Source organism: Doryrhamphus excisus, linkage group LG22 (assembly GCF_037039965.1).
Source record: "Doryrhamphus excisus strain RoL-2023G ecotype Guam linkage group LG22, RoL_Dexc_Guam_v1.1, whole genome shotgun sequence".
Lineage (NCBI taxonomy): Eukaryota > Metazoa > Chordata > Actinopteri > Syngnathiformes > Syngnathidae > Doryrhamphus > Doryrhamphus excisus.
This window is the reverse complement of record NC_136378.1, coordinates 2,574,334-2,594,230: the sequence shown is the minus strand read 5'-3', so window position 1 is coordinate 2,594,230 and position 19,897 is coordinate 2,574,334. Positions and strand designations below refer to the sequence as shown.

The following is a 19,897-nucleotide window of genomic DNA, read 5'->3' as shown; positions in this document are numbered from 1 at the left end:
AGGAGTGTAAAGATGACTTTAGGGGTGTTATTTCAAACACATTTACAAAGTCTACAAAATATTACATTTATTAATACTGAAATCTATTTAATTTAATGCGGTCAATCAGGTCTGGAACCCATTAACCGCGATAAACAACGGACGACTATAGTATACATTTATTCTATCTTAACCGCGATAAACAACGGACGACTATAGTATAAATTATAGTAAGTATAGTATAAAAAGTATAAATATGTAGTATACAATAGTCTATCTGTGGTTTGCTCGTTTTCACAAACGTGCTAAGCGGCTATACGTACCATTTTCGACGGTCAGTGAACACACCATCTAACTTTCTCCGATGTGGTACTTCTAACTGTATATGATTTTTGGTATAAAATGATAAATTAAAAAAGTACATCCAGCAGTGTAATGGAGCACAAACATACCGTAACACACAATTCAGTAATTTTATTATAAAGTAAAGCTTTAATTCCAATTTCATTTCAGCAACAAACAAGCACACTTGTACATGAACGATGCATTCACGGCAACAGACAACCTTTTCTGCTGGCTTAAAATGATAAAAACAATTATTGATACACATCAGGAGATATATATATATATACATGAACAGGAATCGCACACGAGGGCATCTGAAATGCCAAATAAATCACAGCTTAAATGTTACCTTCAAATACAGGTGGCAGTGTAGGCTGACGGCTACATACAGTATGGGCACAAGTCATAAGGTGATATGGAACACAAGCTAATACAAAAACATTCACGTTGTCAAGCAAAAAAAAATACCATTCATTCGTTTACGGGGTTATTCATACTTTTCATGATTGAAAATATTTTTGAATGATTGTCAAGCAGGCACATGATGGATTTCTTATTATTGCAGGTTGTCGGTTTTAAAAAAAATCATTTATGTACAATATACAACAGTTGATACAGCTATTGAAATTGTATATTATATTTGAGGTCTAGAGATTATTAATGGTGATATTTTTGTTTAGGGTATAATTATTAACACAGCTACTCAAATAGCTTTGATGTATTGACAAATATTGGCCTGATAAGATGATATTTATGAACACATTAGGGGTCTGGAGACTGGTCGAGAGGTGGTATCGAGCTGCTTCACTCCAAGCAAGTCGGAGCTTTTCATCCTGTCACTCACACAAACCAGTGACTTGGACAGAAAGTGGAAAAGAAAACATTTGGGCAAGTCAGCAAACGACAAGAAGATTCAAGATTAATTTGCGCTTTTTTTTTTTAACTAAAATGAGTTAATCTATCCTATCATGGATCCATTGGTTGCCCTGTTCAGTTCGCATGTATTCCGTTGCTCCTGCATTGCCCTGAACCTGTTGATAATTGATTTGACTTAAGTGGGGCGATCACATGTCTCCATCGAGGCACGGCTCCTTGTAATGGTGTCACAAGAGATGGAGCTATGACCAAAGCGTGGAACGCAAAAAACAACGTTGTCATTCTCTGCCTTCTTCACAGTCTATTTGTCACGCTTTAACGAGGGGCGGCGGTGAGGACACGCTGTTCAATTCAAGTGATCGGAGAAGAAAACCTAGCTTGTGTACAGTTCTGGCGGCGACAATGTGCTTGCTTCAAAAAACATCCCGTACCGCGGAGGAGTTGATGACCTCCCGCGCAGATTGAGCTACAAAGGGGGGGGGTGATAATGACGACGCTTGTTTCCTGCAGTCGCCGCGTCTGGAGGGCGTGGCTTGTGTGGAGGTGAGCTTCTTCCATCAACTAACACCCGGTGCGCCGCTTTGCTCCTCCCCCCAGGGCTTGTTCGTCAGCAGATAGGGCTTCAACAAAACTGGTAGTTGTTGGTCTTCATCAAAGGCTGCTCCGCTTCCTCGGACGGCTCACAAGACTGGTCAAAGGGGTCGTCGCAGCACTTGGACTCGTCACACTCCTGGTCCTGCGTGACCTGCTCCTGCTGCACATTCTGGTAAATGAGCTACGGAACGACAGCAAAAAGAGAGCACGCATGTTCTGTATGATTTATAGATTTCTTTGGAAAAACATCAAGACTTATGTAAGAAACCACCAAAATCAGACAAAAAAAAAAACCAAATGAATTGGATTGGTTTGAGTAAATCTGTTTGACTTCCCTGAGGGTTCCTACAGATTTCACATTTCAACTTTTCCCCAGATTCGGTAAATTCATGTGAATCATTAATCCATAACTATTTTGGCACATATGATGAATTGTGGGCTGCAAGGCGATCGAGTGGTTAGCGCGCAGACCTCACAGCTAGGAGACCCGAGTTCAATTTCACCCTCGGCCATCTCTGTGTGGAGTTCTCCCCGTTTTCTAACAGGTACTCCGGTTTCCTCCCACATTCCAAAAACATGCTAGGTTAATTAGCGACTCCAAATTGTCCATAGGTATGAATGTGAGTGTGAATGGTTGTTTGTCTATATGTGCCCTGTGATTGGGTGGCCACCAATCCAAGGTGTACCCCGCCTTTTGCTCGAAGACAGCTGGGATAGGCTCCAGCACCCCCTGCGACCCTCGTGAGGATAAGCGGTAGAAAATGAATGAATGAATGAGTTCTCCTATTTTGTGTGGAAGTGGTAACTTTTTGGCTTCTTATTTTGTCTTTCCCCACCCTCGGTCATCTCTGTGTGGAGTTTGCATGTTCTCCCCGTGCATGCGTGGGTTTCCTCCCACATTCCAAAAACATGCTAGGTTAATTAGCGACTCCAAATTGTCCATAGGTATGAATGTGAGTGTGAATGGTTGTTTGTCTATATGTGCCCTGTGATTGGCTGGCCACCAGTCCAGGGTGTACCCCGCCTCCTGCCTGAAGACAGCTGGGATAGGCTCCAGCACCCCCTGCGACCCTCGTGAGGATAAGCGGTAGAAAATGAATGAATGAATGAATGAATGAGTTCTCCTCCTATTTTGTGTGGAAGTGGTAACTTTTTGGCTTCTTATTTTGTCTTTCCCCACCCTCGGTCATCTCTGTGTGGAGTTTGCATGTTCTCCCCGTGCATGTGTGGGTTTCCTCCCACATTCCAAAAACATGCTAGGTTAAATAGCGACTCCAAATTGTCCATAGGTATGAATGTGAGTGTGAATGGTTGTTTGTCTATATGTGCCCTGTGATTGGCTGGCCACCAGTCCAGGGTGTACCCCGCCTCCTGCCCGAAGACAGCTGGGATAGGCTCCAGCACCCCCTGCGACCCTCGTGAGGATAAGCGGTAGAAAATGAATGAATGAATGAATGAGTTCTCCTCCTATTTTGTGTGGAAGTGGTAACTTTTTGGCTTCTTATTTTGTCTTTCCCCACCCTCGGCCATCTCTGTGTGGAGTTTGCATGTTCTCCCCGTGCATGCGTGGGTTTTCTCCGGGTACTCCGGTTTCCTCCCACATTCCAAAAACATGCTAGGTTAATTGGCGACTCCAAATTGTCCATAGGTATGAATGTGAGTGTGAATGGTTGTTTGTCTATATGTGCCCTGTGATTGGCTGGCCACCAGTCCAGGGTGTACCCCGCCTCTCGCCCAAAGACAGCTGGGATAGGCTCCAGCACCCCCTGCGACCGTCGTAAGGATAAGCGGTACAAAATGAATGAATGATTAATTGTTTTTTTCAGTTAAAAATGAGGACCGCAATTGTGGATTAGTGGTTTGCATGTTGGCCACGCTCCACACATCAGGTTGGTATGGTATGGTTGGGTGCATGCTCTCCTTGTGTACTCCATAGTCCACCCATAGTCCACCCATAGTCCTCCCATAGTCCTCCCATTGTCCTCCCATTGTCCTCCCATAGTCCTCCCATAGTCCTCCCATAGTCCTCCCATAGTCCTCAAATACCCCTGTGAGGTTGATTATTTCTTTGTGGTGGCTGCTGACCGGTACAGTCTGTATCTCGCCTCTCGCCCAAAACGAGCTATGAAAGACTCCGTAAACAACAAATGAACTTTTATTTCAGCGAGTCACAAAACAGACTTGTGACACCCCGACTAATTCATAATAAAACAAAGCCTTGTCTTGAAATCTTATTTTAGCCTTTTTTTAAACAAAATTCCAAAATACATAAAAGCACCGAAACGGCCCCCCTGCCTGCGGTGGGTAAAGTTTGGCCTAACCGATTAATCGAAACAGCAAGCTCCAGATTAATCGACGAAGAAAATAATCATTAATCACAGCCCTAGCGCCACAGGGTCTGATGAGAGAAGGGTCGCTGCAGACCGCTCACCTGTTCTTGGGCCGTTTGCTCGCCAAGTAGTCGTTGGATCATGTGACTGATCTTGCTGAAAGTGGGCCGCTCGGTGGGCTCCAGATGCCAGCACATCGTCATGATGGTGTAGCTGCAATCAAAGGGTTGCATTTTCAGGCATTGGGCTTGCTGACCAGGCGCTTTTATGACAGGCGCATTTATTTATTACTATTTATTCTATTTTAACATTTTTACCACATTTTAATCCCTATATTATCCTTATCTGTGTGGAGAATTAGGTTGAAGACAAGGTGTGTTTAGAAAGTTATGAGGATAAATGCATATCATGGAAAAAATATCATAATTACAGGAAGAAAAACATAGATTTTTTACAAGAACAAACTTTAAATACTCTAAAAGTCATAGTCTAGCAAGAAATTTTAAATGTGTGATATTATGAGGAAAGTTATAATATCATTTTAGTGTAGCATAGAGTTAAAATATTAAAGGAAAAATATTTTATAAAAAGTAATATGAAGGGTAATATGAAGTCAAAATCAAGTTGTAGTTTATGGTAAAAAATGTTAAGGGAAAAAGTTATAATAAAGTCATTATATAAAGACTTACAAGAAAAAAGTAGAAATATTTGGCGAATATATATATATATATATATATATATATATATATATATATATATATATATATATATATATATATATATATATATATATATTACATATCATGGAAAAAATGTCATAATTACAGGAAGAAAAACATTACAACAAAATATTAACATAAAAAGTCATAGTCTAGCAAGAAAAAACATTGTAATTTTCCAATAATAAATAAATGTGTGATATTATGAGGAAAGTTATAATATAATTTTAGTGTAGCATAGAATTTAAATATTAAAGGAAAAATATTTTATAAAAAGTGGTAATATGAAGTCAAAATCAAGTTGTAGTTCATGGTAAAAAAATGTTAAGGGAAAAAGTTATAATAAAGTAATTATATAAAGATTTACAAGAAAAAAGTAGAAATATTTGCAGAATGTATATATATATCATGGAAAAAACGTCATAATTACAGAAAGAAAAACATAGATTTATTTCTTACAAGAACAAAGTCAAAATATTAACATAAAAAGTCATAGTCTAGCAAGAATTTTTTTTTTTAATTTTCCAAGAATAAATGTGTGATATTATGAGGAAAGTTATAATGTCATTTTAGTGTAGCATAGAGTTAAAATATTAAAGGAAAAATATTTCATAAAAAGTGGTAATATGAAGTCAAAATCAAGTTGTAGTTTATGGTAAAAAAATGTTAAGGGAAAAAGTTATAATAAAGTTAATAATAATAAAATATTTGGCGAATGTGTATATGTATATGTATATATATATAATGGGAAAAATGTCATTACAGCAAGAAAAACATTGTTTTTTTTTACAAGAACAAAGTCCAAATATTAACATAAAAAGTCATAGTCTAGCAAGAAAAAATGTTTTGATTTTCCAAGAATAAATGTGTGATATTATGAGGAAAGCTGTATAGCTGTATTGTGTATTTATTTGTGCCTCCGCAGAAACCAGGAAGTATCAGCGACGGAGAACTACAAGGAAGTGTTTACGTGCTTCCACAATAGAGACTGCCTCAGTATGTTTTTTTTTTTTTTTTGGCTGGCCGTGAAATAGCAGTTCCATGGCCCCCCCAGCATGGCGGTCATGTGGCTAACAGGCAGAACTGAGGGCTGACTCACACAGCGACAACAGATGATCGGACCCTGACTCATATTCAGTCTGCACCGTTCCACAGCGCCATTATTCCGGGGTGGTGTGACAGCCGCGACGAATCACTGCGTACTGATGCACTTTAGGGAAGGGGGGGGGGACTGTTTTTAGTTGTTTATTTTTCCACTGACTGCTGTAGCTCCTAGTTAAGGCCGGTATAGATACTGTATGTTATAGTATTAATACAAACACCCCTCCTTTATCTAACCAGACGCAATGGCCGATGCCGATGCTCGGTTAATGACGTACAAAGGACCTCAGACTCACATCTCAGGTGGCGCAAAGTCTGGCTGACACATCTGGTAGCCACGTTTCACCATCTTGTAGAACCTGGAGTCCACAGCCATGCTGGGGTAAGGGCTCTTCCCTGACGGAGCACATGGATATTTTAGCCAAAAATACCAAACATACAACAGAATGACATGTGTGTGTGTCCTCTCACCCAAAGAGAAGATCTCCCACAGGAGGATTCCATAGGACCAGACGTCACTCTGGACCGTGTACACGCAGTCAAAGATACTCTCCGGAGCCATCCACTTGACCGGTAGACGTGCCTTCAAAAGGACATCAACGGCAGGCAAGTCTTGTCAGCACAACACAGCCGTAGGATCTATCTAGGATCACCTTTCAGGAACCATTTTTATCCTATCTTCTCAAGGGACTCCACATATTATACGACTACTTAACTCCAAATAAAAGGTTAGAAGAATAAAGTCAAAATATTATGGGAATAAATGTAGGGAAATGTAAAAGAAAATTTACAATAAGAAAGTTGAAACAGTCTATTCTAAAAATATAACTAAAATATATAATATACATATAATAATGAAAAATAAATAAAAAACATAAATAATATAATAATATTACATATAATAATAAAAAAAGTATAAGAATAAATATAAAGAATAAAAGAATAAAACAATCCCAAAACAGCAGAAATGCTAAAAAAAACAGCTGTCATTTTAGGAGAATAAAGTCAAAATATTAAGGGAAAAGTTGTATTTTAATTATTAGTTATTTTAGGAGAATAAACTAAAATTAAAGTTGAAATATCTTCTCAAGGGACTCCACACATTATAATGCACATTATAAGACTACTTAACTCCAAATAAAAGGTTAGAAGAATAAAGTCAAAATATTATGGGAATAAATGTAGGGAAATGTAAAAGAAAATTTACAATAAGAAAGTTGAAACAGTCAATTCTAAAAATATAAATAAAATATATAATATAAATATATAATATACATATAATAAAAAATAATATAATAATATTATATATAATAATAAAAAAGAATAAGAATAAATATAAAGAATAAAAGAATAAAACAATCCCAAAACAGCAGAAATGCTAAAAAAAACATTTTAGGAGAATAAAGTCAAAATATTAAGGGAAAAGTTGTATTTTAATGTCGCCATTTTAGGAGAATAAACTACAATTAAAGTTGAAATATTAAATTAAAAACTTTGTTTTTTTTTTCTTTTAAATTTAAGACTTTATTCTCGTAAATGTATGGCTTTATTCTCATGAATTTACGACTTTTAGTCTTGTAAATTTATGAGTTTTTTTTCTCTCTGGAATTTCCAACTTTAGTCTCATAAATGTATGACTTTTATTCTTGTAAATGTATGAGTTTTTTTCCCAGACATTTACAACTTTTATTCTTGAAATCTCAGATTAAATTTTTTTATATGGCTCCGTCATAAGATTCAGTAGTATTGTCCCTTGAGAAGATCTAATAAAATACTGGCAGTGCTTACATTTCCCTTCACCACATAGTTGGAGTCGTTCATGATGTCCCGCGCCAGGCCAAAGTCACAAATCTTGGCTATTCGATGGTTGGTCAACAGGACGTTTCTCGCAGCCACGTCTCTGTGAATACACTGCACACAGGAGAGCAGTTGCTCGTATTTTCCTTTACCACAGAAGACTTCAAACACAGACCGCCGCTACCGCAATGAAAACAATGAACGGACACATCAGGAACAAACTCTCGACTTAGCACCTTCAAGAAAGATAAGATGCTATCAGCACAGTTGTTGCACCAAGTGTCACTGAATGCCTCCTAGATTAACACTCACATTTCTGGCTGCCAAAAAGTCCAAGCCTTGAGCCACTTGATAGGAAAACCTCAACAAGTCGTCCATGTCCAACGGCCATTCACCAGTCTCCTCGCACACGGAGCCTGGCATGAATCCCATCACGTTAGTCAAACTGTTCAACTGTTTATTGAAGTGCTTGAAATACGAGTGAAAAAGACGTTACTTCGTAAAGGCTGGTTGCTTGGTAGCTGACACGGTCTCATCTCCAAGTAGCTGCTGGACGAGGCGCTGGAGATTCCACTGTCACTGGTGGGCGAAGCCGTCATAGACACTTTTCATTACATTACAGTACATTACATTACTGGAGCCTATCCCAGCTGTCTTTGGGCGAGAGGCGGGGTACACCCTGGACCGGTCGCCAGCCAATCACAGGGCACATATAGACAAACAACCATTCACACTCACATTCATACCTATGGACAATTTGGAGTGGCTAATTAACCTAGCATGTTTTTGGAATGTGGGAGGAAACCAGAGTACCCGGAGAAAACCCACGCATGCACGGGGAGAACATGCAAACTCCACACAGAGATGGCCGAGGGTGGAATTGAACCCTAGTCTCCTAACTGTGAGGTCTGCGCGCTAACCACTTGACCGCCGTGCCGCCCTGATGTAGTTTTAAGCACTTGAATTAAGACTAAAACAGTAATATGTACTTTAAATCAGGGGTTAAATCACGGGCCGCTAGTTTGATGCCCCCACCTTGACACCAAAGGGATATGTGACAGCTGGGATAGGCTCCAGCCCCTGCGATCCTTGTGAGGCTAAGCGGTAGAAAATTAATGAGTTCTTCTCCTATTTTGTGTGGAAGTGGTAACTTTTTGGCTTCTTATTTTGTCTTTCCCCACCCTCGGCCATCTCTGTGTGGAGTTTGCATGTTTTCCTCGTGCATGCGTGGGCTTTCTCCGGGTACTCTGGTTTCCTCCCACATTCCAAAAACATGCTAGGTTAATTAGCGACTCCAAATTGTCCATAGGTATGAATGTGAGTGTGAATGGTTGTTTGAATGTGCCCTGTGATTGGCTGGCCACCAGTCCAGGGTGGACCCCGCTTCTCGTCCGAAGACAGCTGGGATAGGCTCCAGCACCCCTGCAACCCTCGTGAGGATAGGTGGTAGAAAATGAATGAATTAATGAGTTCTCCTCCTATTTTGTGTGGAAGTGGTAACATTTTGGCTTCTTATTTTAGACAGCTGGGATAGGCTCCAGCACCCCTGCGACCCTCGTAAGGAAAAAGCAGTAGAAAATGAATGAATGAATGACTGTAAAGAAGATTATAGGGGTGCTGTTCATGTCTAGAGGGCTCTAATACTGTTAATAAATGTATTCACAAGAGTGTCGGTGAGAACACACTCGTTTTATTATGGGAACATCTATTGCCCTTCATCTTGGAATTTTCATTTTCCTCAACTTCTGGGGTTAAATATTTTTTGGGGGGTTTTTTGACATTCTTCATCCCGTGGTTTTCACATTTAGCTTTTCCCTCTCAGGAGTCACTACCGCGAGTCAATCACATGCCCTTGCCCTTACTGACGCAACCCTGGCCAGGAATTGAACCCAAACCCTCTGCAATGAAAGGCAGAAGCGTGTACTGTTACCCCCCCAGGGATTTTTACAGCACCGCTAATAGTGGTTGATTTTCCAGCCTGTTTGCGTGTTACTGTTCCGTATTAACAGTATTGACATGAACTGGTCAGCAAAATTGTCCTGGTGGTATTCCAGCTTTGGAGGGCCTGTTTTCCAGGGAATGCCACAATACCGGGATCAGCATGTGAGGTTTGACATCAACATTTGTGGACAGCTTGGCGACAAACCTTCTGATGAAATGTTTCTCATTGCAGATGTTCTTGTAGTCGTTTGAGTTCTCCGCCACGGCCGGAATGTTCATGACAAAGCTCACAAAGGTCTCTGCTTTCTGGCGGAGGAAGTTGAGCAGGTCGCCCAGGCTGCAGTACTCGGTGATCACGAGCACAGGTCCTGGAGAGTCACACAGGTATGTTAGAAAGACACGGCTCCGTGGAAATATGATTCACCAGCGTCTTACCTCCAAAGGTGCAGGCTCCTAGTAGGTTCACAATGTTCTGGTGGTGTCCCAAGTGACTCAGGATCTTCAGCTCCGACATGAGTGCTTCTCTCTCATCGGAATGTGCGCTAGCTTCAAAGCAAAGCACAACGTCATGATTCTCATCACATGAAATTAGCTTTTTGCCAGTCGTGTGATGGCATCGCATTCATCAAATGATCTGGAGTGACGCCAACCTTTGAGCATTTTCACCGCCACACGCATCGCATTGTCTTCCTCTCCCAGACCGTAGGCTGTGGCCTCCACAACTTTTCCAAAAGCTCCAGCACCCAAAATCTTGCCTGTTTGGACAGAATGGGTTTGATTATTAAATTCCTCATTGGGTTTTGATGTCAAATCAACTTTATTTGTAGAGCACTTTTCCTGCAGAGACATGCAACACAAAGTGCTTTACAGAATTAAAAACAATAACTAAGAAGGCACCCAGTACCCGGCCCCCCTGACTCGGACAGATGGGTGGACCCCCACATCAAAGGGAGGAACCCCCAGCCGTCCGGGTCAAAGGCACCCAAGGACGGCACCGCCTCAGCAGACCCGAGACAGCCCCCCAGTGTGGAGGACCCCCTCTGAGGAAACACTGGCGTTAAAAGCTAAAGACTCATTCATTCATTCATTTTCCACCGCTTTTTCCTCACGAGGGTCGCGGGGGGTGCTGGAGCCTATCCCAGCTGTCTTTGGGCGAGAGGCGGGGTACACCCTGGACTGGTGGCACATATAGACAAACAACCATTCACACTCACATTCATACCTATGGACAATTTGGAGTCGCTAATTAACCTAGCATGTTTTTGGAATGTGGGAGGAAACCGGGGTACCCGGAGAAAACCCACGCATGCACGGGGAGAACATGCAAACTCCACACAGAGATGGCAGAGGGTGGAATTGAACCCTGGTCTCCTAGCTGCGAGGTCTGCGCGCTAACCACTCAACCACCGTGCCGCCCAAGTGTGTCTTTAATCTTTTTTTAAAAATATCAACAGTCTCCGCAGTCCTGAGGCTCTTCGGCAGGCTGTTCCACAGGTGGGGGCCATAGTGACTAAATGCTTCCTCACCGTGGGTTTTTGTTCTGGGTTTTGGTATTGTTAAAAGGCCAGTGCCGGAGGACCGCAGGGTCCGCGGGGGTTGATACGGTAAAAGCAGATCAGATAAATAAGAAGGCCGTTAAAACATTTAAAAACCCAGTAAGAGAATCTTAAAATGGATCCTGAAGCGGATATGCTGGAAGAGACGCTACAAACCCAGCTTGAGCTTGTCTCGCGGGAACTCCCATTTATCGTTGTACGGAAGCTGCGTGGGGTCGATGAAGGTGTAGTTGTTTCCATCTCTGGCCTCGATGATCTTCCATCGGACCTCGTATCTGGGTTTCTGGACAAGGTCGGGAGGAAGACAGCAAGCGCTTCTACTTCAATACACGGTTTTGTCTTCAGATGACGATTCTGCCAATGGATCTCTACCTGCTTATATTTGTAGAAAAGGAAGACCAAAAGCAGGAGCAGGATGGAGAGAATGCCTGCTGATCCGGTCAAAGTGGAAGTGAAGAGTTTGTCTACAAAACCAAAGACAAATCACCCTTTGAAAATGTGCTTCAGTTTGCATTTCAGTGAACAGATAAGCTCTGAATTAGCAGCCGAAGAAGGCGTTTTTTCATGAAATGTGGTTTTAGGTCACGCCTAAGTGACTCAGCAAAACAAATTACATCGAAAAAAGCACCCAAGCTGAAAAAGTGATCACAAGCTCAGAACAATTCGACATTCACCAGAAACTTCCATGGCGAACGTGTCGCTGCCCACGCCGACGAGGTTAAAGGCGACACACTCCACCGTCATCCTGCGACTGGACGGTCCGACGGTCAGGACGCTCTCCACCTCCACGGCCCCGTACTCCTCCCTCTGGACCTCCACCGTCTGAGCTTGCAAGGGGGTGGCCATCTGCATCCCGGTGTTGCTTTCGTTGCAGCTGCCTCATGATAACATGTACACGGTTAAATTGCTCCACCCACCTTTTGGACAGCTTTTTGTGGGAATTTACGAGGATTTTCCATGTCCCAAGAACCAGATTTGGCCGCCGAAGACCAGGTCGCCCATGCACCCGCCCTTGACCGCCACCCAACACACAATGCACCGGACCCTTATGTTTGGGTCTACCTCACCTATGGTCATGAGCTTTGGGGTCACGACCGAAAGAGTGAGATCGGGTAGCTGGACTCACCCTAAGAGATAGGGTGAGGAGCTCAGTCATCAGGGAGGGGCTCAGAGTAGAGCCGCTTGGCATCTAGTCCGGATGCCTCCCGGACGCCTCCCTGGTGAGGTGTTCCGGGCATGCCCAGCCGGGAAAAGGCAGACCTAGGACACGCTGGAGGGATTATGTCTCACAGCTGCCCTGGGAACGCCTTGGTGTCCTCCCGGTGGAGATGGAGGAGGTAGCCGGAGATCGGGAAGTCTGGGCTTCCCTACTAAGACTGCTGCCCCCGCGACCCGGACCCGGATAAGCGGAGGAAAATGGATGGATGGATGGATTTACGAGGATTTTATCTGGAAAAAAACTGCAATATTGTGGGAAAATATCTCCGAAAGTACCAATGGTGCCAACAGATGACTTTGGTGCAGCTACCATGGAATCAATTCTTAATTTGCTTTCACGGATCAGTGACATGTCCATCCCAAAACCGGCTGGGATTGGCTCCTGCCATTGATGTGACCTTCAAGTAAAAAAGCGTGCCCGCTATTGTGTCCAAAACTAACAATGACCTCCTAAATTCCCATGAAAACACAATGTTCCTTCATATAACAGACACTCACGTGGGGCGTATTCCAAAACACTGGTACCAGATGATTCTCGGGGCAGGATAACCAAAGGACGTGCACGTTAGAGTGGTCACATTCTCCCATCTCACTACAGCAACCGGTCTCTCTGGCAGAGTGGTGACAACAGTTCAGTCACCATCGATCACGCTCACGATGGGCACCGGGAAGTTACGGATACTTACGATACATCTGGACTTGGAATGTGATGGAGGCGTTGGCCATGTTGCTCCTGGCGTAGAAGGTGTACTGACCCTGCTCCTGAGTGTTCATTCTCTTCAGCTGCAGAGTTGCGTGGTATCTGATGAGGAAAATAGGAATAGTGACTAATCCGGAACACAGAACCTGAACAAAAGAGACTCAAATTGACCTGTTGTTATATTTGATGAGCTTGTTCTCCTGTGTGGACATGCTGGAAGATGTCGGCGTTTTCCAGCTGTGCTCCACAATATGGGGGTATGCCTCAATGGCCACCGTGAGCTCCAGATCTTCTCCCTCGTTGACCTCGATCGCAAGACCCCTGTGGGCCAGCTTTGGGGACAGCTGGGGCAACAGTCGGATGTACGGCTTGTCTGCACACAGTACCCAAGGGGTTCATTCAGCTCCAATGTTTAAAGCCAAATCATCCATCCATCCATTTTCATCCGGGTCCGGGTCGCTGGGGCAGCAGACTTCCCGATCCCCGGCCACCTCCTCCAGCTCCACCGGGAGGACACCAAGGTGTTCCCAGGCCAGCTGTGAGACATAGTCCCTCCTAGGTATGCCCCGGGGTCTTTTCCCGGCTGGGCAACACCTCACCAGGGAGGCGTCCGGGAGGCATCCGGACTAGATGCCAAGCGGCTCTACTCTGAGCCCCTCCCGGATGGCTGAGCTCCTCACCCTATGTATCTCTTAGGGTGAGTCCAGCTACCCTACGGAGGAAACTCATTTCAGCCGCCCGGATCCGCCATCTCATTCTTTCGGTCATGACCCAAAGCTCATGACCATAGGTGAGGGTGGGAACTTGAGAGCTTTGCCCTCCGGCTCGACTCTCTTTTCACCACGACGGTCCGGTACAGCGACCGCATTACTGCCGAGGCTGCACCGATCAAATCATCAAATCACCAAATCACCAAATGGTGTCCCTGCCGCTTACCCACAACCAGCAAGTACGTCGTAGAACTGTTCATGCCGGCTTCGTTTGTGCCAATGCAGGAAATGTTTCCCGTGTCTGCCAGGTCCACAGCAGGGATCGTGAAGATGCTCTGGATGTCCAGTCGGTTTTCTCCACTGGATCGTGCCCTCTCTTCTATGACTGGTTTCTGGAAAAAAAAAACAAACAGGAAGTTGAGGATTTTTGTCCAAAGTCAAGACCTTCTAAAATTCTTCATACTGACTGATTTGGTGGTGTACAGCCATGTGACGTTGTAGTTGAAGTTGGGATTGTGTGTAGTGCAGCGGATCTTCAGCTCCTCCCCAGCGATTCGGACGTATTCATCCATCTCCAAGAAGACATACGGAGGTAAGCGGAGCTCTGGAGCAGAGTAAAGCGACTGAATTAGTTAAAAGGAAGTTGCACCTAAAGACTGAGTAACAAGTTGGTGCTCTCACTCTGGATGACGTTGATGGAGAAAGCTCTGGAGGTGCGCTCCACCCCGTTGACTTTAGCCGTGCACACATAGTCGGCGTTGAAGCTGGGGTGGAGGCTGTGGATGAGGATCCCACGGTGCCGGTAGACGGTGAAGTTCATCCCTTGCGGGACCACGGTGCCGTTGTCCATGCGGAGACTCAGGTCTGTGGCGTCCGGGTCAGTCAGAAGGCAGGGCAGCAAGAAAACCTCACCCTCTTTTTTCACCACCCTCAAGGTCATGCTGCTGGTCCAGAACACCCGGCTGGGATCTGATGCAGAACCGATCTGAATTATTTACCAAATTACCTTATCTTGGAGGTTTGGCTTATGTTTCTGAGCTCACCTTTGACATACACGTGAACCGAGGACGTTAGATTACGATACTGCGGACCGCCCGTGTAATAACACTTGTAGGTCCCGGTGAATTCAGCCGAGGGGTTCTCCACCTTCAAACTGCGGACACGGCCGCCCCCTTTCGTGACATAGCGTCTGTGTTTGGCTAGCCTGGTTTGCCAGTTCACAGGCCCGTCACCCTCGCACCTCAAATCCAGAGGCGTGCCAGATTTGACCACCACCTCGGGACCGGACACCACCTTGGAGTTGAACTTGATCACGGGACGATTCCACTCCACTAGGAAGGAGAAAAATTGGATTCATTCTTTAATGAAGTCTGTCACCATCTCCTGTTTACATATATAACCAAGCAGAGCTAAGCAGGCTAGCAAGATAATAATAAATAATACTTCTAATTATAACTATGTCCTAACTTGACTTCCCTCTAGGCAGTGGTTGTCCAGTGGTGGATTACACGCCCACTCAGTGTGGGTGGCAGACAGCACATCAAAAATGATATTAAAATATGAAATATACAACTGATGTCTGACGTATTTTCAAGCAAATTATTTTAGTTTTTATTACCATCTTCCTTATCGGTGTATGCTCACTGCACAAGTAATAAGTGAAATATCCAGCTTTATGGTCTTATTTAGTTTATATTAATTTAGGAATTATTGAGATGCATGCATTTTATTTATTTATTTATGTATGCGCTTATTTATTATTTATTTATTTCTTTATTTGACAATATGCCTTAATCAATTCCCCTAAAACTGACTTTGGACATGTAATTATTATTTATTGTATTTGTTATGTTTTTATATCTTCTGTACAGCGACATTGAAAAGCGCTTTGAAATAAAATGTATTATTATTATTATTATTAATTATGTGACATAATCTTTCAAAACGTGTCATAGCTGATTTAAAAAAAAAGATTGGCTTAGTTTGATTTCAATAAAAGAATAAATAAACATAATAAGTAAATATACACAGTATGATTTTGTAATCCAAATTGTGCCTTTTGAAAACAGTCGCTAGTTTGCTAGCTGTTGTACGGTGGCCTTTATGGGACAACAGACACAGTAGTAAATGACAAAATGTCATATTGACTACCTTGGAATGTACACAGGTATGTAAGAATTATCGATACTGCTATTGTTTATTTTTGAAATATTTTTAACCGTTCAACAAACTTCTGTCATACTCTGTTCCGTTTCAATCAAGGTTATATGAAGTGTGCATGGCAGTGGACGCCAAAGCTTGAAGCAGAACTGAGATTCAACGTTCAGCGTTTTTCTGTTCGGCACTTTCCCAGCACTGGACGATACAGAGACGTGCCAATCAGCATTTCGATCTGCACTCTTCCGGTAAGTCGCTTCCCTCATCTTAACATGCCATCCATTCAAACTTGAAGTAAACAACAAATGCCATGAAATTCCCATTAGCTGTCACACTGCAGCTGAGTATCACATACTGTACGTCAGGGGTCTAAAACTCAATTTACTTGGGGGCCACTGGAGCTCGGGTCTGGGTGAGACTGGGCCGCATCAGGTTTTCCCCCAAAAAAACAAAACGCATTTATTAAAAACAAAAAAAATGTAAAAAACTTTGCTTTGGTTCCAATTTTCTACAATAAAAGCTCTGATAAAACATTCCACTGTTCTCAAATATCTTACTTTTTATTTTTCTACACAAAATAAGATGGAAAAATAAATAAATCAAGAATAAAGAAAATCAATCAATCAGTAATAAATTAATAATAATAATAAAACGGCAAATAATAAAAACTTAAGAAACCACATATAGTTGGTGGGTAGACAAATTATTTTTTTCAGATTAAAATGAACAAAGCATTATTAGAGCCCTGTAGACATGACAAAACATGACTATAGTCACATTTATACTCTTTATTTACAACATATTGCGCAACTGCAGGGTCTTGAGACACATGCTAACTCGCAAACTCGAGAGCTAGCAACCTAAACGGTAGCCTTCAAGTTATTTCCTTTCAACTTAAATAGCCAAAAACTTACCACTTCCACACGGATAGGGAGGATAACTATTAACAGTTATTTAACCTTTAACATGAACATGAATCAAACGTAATAATTTTTTCTGGGTACATGATACCATACAGCATCCATATCAAACATTAAACTTTCATATCAGGGCAGGAGCCTCAAACTAGTGTCCTGCGGTCCACATGTGGCACACAATAGCCAAATGATTGATTTGACACATCAATAGCAGTGCAATTCCGACACTTTGTAAGTATTTTCACCTCATAAACACATCTCTTGTCCGTTTATCTACGAACATTTCCTCATTACACTACATAACCGCGAGGCGCATTCAGGGACACTCGGAAACTCACAACAACTGGAGAACTCTACAGTATAAACTGAAAGACAAAGACAATAAGCGGATATTCTTATTACTTCACTACAGCTCTTACTGTAGAAGTACAATTTGCGGTAAAGTACACTCAAGTACACTCAAAACACAAATCCCTCTCCACACAATTACGTAGTGTCTTTGAACACTACTCATTGCTATAATAACATGAGCCTGATTCAAATCTGCTACTACATTAGTAGACCAGACTTGCAGTATATTTTAGCTTTATTTAAACTTGTGCAGAAAATATAATAACAATAATAACACAGGGTATATTTAACACATAGTTTGAAATGATAATTATTGATTTGACAATGTTTAAAAATGTTTATTTAAATGTAAAAAATTATCTTACCTGTGACAACGGGGACCACAAATCCCAGCAGTAGAGTTAGGAGCGACTTCATCCTGAATCAACTGTGTGTGTGTGTGTGTGTGTGTGTGTGTTCAACACAACACCCGTTAGATCTGTGAAGCAACAAGAGAGGATAAAAACCACTTCAAGGGTAGCTTCTCTTTTTCAGACCACATAAGACACACGCTTTATTTTTAAAACGGGAACACAGGCTCCAGCCAACAAAAGAACTTCTCATGGTGACATTTAACGAAAAAGTCAAACATTATTGAACTTTGCTTTTCTATTCAGATCCTAAACTGAATAACCCAAAGGGTTCAAACTCTTTTAGTACTCACCTGTGGGTGTGTTCAGCCTAGCTGATGATATCGATGCCCGTGTCCCTGAATTGAACGTTCCGTTGCCTCCTTCTTCTCCCTGCTGCTTGTTTCCACTGCCCAGGCCGACGCAGCACACATGACATTTCTCAGTCAGGGTGGAGGGGGACTGGCTGTGAGTGTGCGGAACGGGGGGAAAAGAAGGCGGTTCGACACATTATCCTCAACTAATTCATTAAGCGGCGTCAATTCGCGTCGACATAAAGGTGAAATTCAATTGAAGCGAGATGATGAAACGAATCATCTCCTCCTCGTCCTGATCGAGACATACCCTGCAGGCTTATCCAAGCCGGCGGGGGGGAAGGAGAAAGAAGAAAATGACTGCAAGGAAGAAGCGTATGCGCTAATAGACATTTATTGTCAGCACATGACAGACAAAACATACATGTTTGGTCGTGTAGCTTGTGGTGGTTTGAACTTTCTAAAGTGGAAGTAACACAAAATGTGAATATGAGTACGCACAGTAGACCTTTCCATGTCAGCAATGTGCCGCAATGATCCGTGCAGTCCGCTAAAAAAAAGAACAGGAACTCATTTCTTTCAGTTTGTGCGAAGGCAGTGATACGCTGTATTTATTATTGTTTTTTTTTTTTTTGTCCACACAGTCGCCCCAAAAAATTGGCTTCAACCACACATCCTCGCTGATAGGCAGAAAACATACATTTCGTTCTCTTTGTATTTCTGTTTTTTTTTAATACCACAATTAATTTCAATTCTGCATGAAGAGGTGTCTAAATACTTTTGCCTCTTTGCATTTCATTCATTCATTCATTCATTTTCTAGACAACAACCATTCACACTCACATTCATACCTATGGACAATTTGGAGTCGCTAATTAACCTAGCATGTTTTTGGAATGTGGGAGGAAACCGGAGTACCCGGGGAGAACATGCAAACTCCACACAAAGATGGCCGAGGGTGGGGAAAGACAAAATAAGAAGCCAAAAAGTTACCACTTCCACACAAAATAGGAGGAGAACTCATTCATTCATTCATTTTCTACCGATTATCCTCACGAGGGTCGCAGGGGGTGCTGGAGCCTATCCCAGCTGTCTTGGGGCGAGAGGCGGAGTACACCCTGGACTAGTGGCCAGCCAATCACAGGGCACATATAGACAAACAACCATTCACACTCACATTCATACCTATGGACAATTTGGAGTCGCTAATTAACCTAGCATGTTTTTGGAATGTGGGAGGAAACCGGAGTACCCGGAGAAAACCCACGCATGCAAACTCCACACAGAGATGGCCGAGGGTGGAATCGAACCCTGGTCCTCCTAGCTGTGACCATAAATAAAAACACTGCATTAAAGTGATATATGCTCATTTCAAACCTTACACAAATGTTTTCCACATGACAGCGAGGACGTGAAGCATTTTAACAGAGTGATGTGCTTTTATCATGAATATACTGTACATATATTTTCTACATAAAGTGCAAATCTGGCACAAAACTACAAAATAAAGGCTTATACACGTCATAGAAACATAACACAGAACTCAAAAAATGGATTCAATATGATAAAAAAACATTTCATATTAGTTTCTGCAACCATCTCTGACTGTATTGACCCCAAAATATAAGACCACCCTAAATGTTCTTCAATATTAGTCATTACTGCTGCATCTCTGCAGATAATTGGTGTGTGTGTGTGAGTGACAGGAAGAAAAGCTCTGACTTGCTTTTGCATTTTTAAATCCCAGTCTTTTCAGACTTTTTTGTTAATCATCATTTGTAAATATTATGCCAATAGCCATTATGTCAATAGTATACATGGACCCAAATATTCCAATTGCATTTGGTTTATTTGCTCAAACGGAAAGAATTGATGGTGGAGGGATGATACTGTCACGCGGGGG

The 19,897-nt window shown here is 42.4% G+C and overlaps 1 protein-coding gene across 1 annotated transcript; it reads right to left on the bottom strand.

Annotated features, from left to right (window-relative positions):
- Nucleotides 1–476: 476 nt before the first annotated feature.
- csf1ra (colony stimulating factor 1 receptor, a) lies at nt 477–18,190 on the bottom strand. The gene is made up of 22 exons (XM_058063450.2): nt 17,995–18,190; nt 17,657–17,769; nt 14,910–15,197; nt 14,548–14,835; nt 14,334–14,470; nt 14,093–14,258; nt 13,328–13,529; nt 13,143–13,258; nt 12,955–13,066; nt 11,913–12,112; nt 11,611–11,702; nt 11,395–11,521; nt 10,333–10,437; nt 10,118–10,228; nt 9,888–10,050; nt 8,238–8,320; nt 8,054–8,157; nt 7,733–7,855; nt 6,416–6,527; nt 6,241–6,340; nt 4,226–4,337; nt 477–1,975 (listed from the first exon to the last, which is right to left on the bottom strand). The coding sequence occupies exons 2-22, from the start codon at nt 17,706–17,708 to the stop codon at nt 1,823–1,825; spliced, it is 2,946 nt and encodes a 981-aa protein (XP_057919433.2). The 5' UTR covers nt 17,709–17,769; nt 17,995–18,190; the 3' UTR covers nt 477–1,822.
- Nucleotides 18,191–19,897: the final 1,707 nt, after the last annotated feature.

Bases quoted from the DNA above. Each gene is read 5' to 3' on its own strand.
- csf1ra (XM_058063450.2), bottom strand. From the start codon at position 17,708: ATGAAGTCGCTCCTAACTCTACTGCTGGGATTTGTGGTCCCCGTTGTC. The intron at 14,471-14,547 runs GTGAGAGCACCA...ACTCTGCTCCAG, and splicing joins CTCCATCAACGTCATCCAGA to AGCTCCGCTTACCTCCGTAT. The intron at 10,051-10,117 runs GTAAGACGCTGG...GTGACTCTCCAG, and splicing joins AGGAGCCTGCACCTTTGGAG to GACCTGTGCTCGTGATCACC.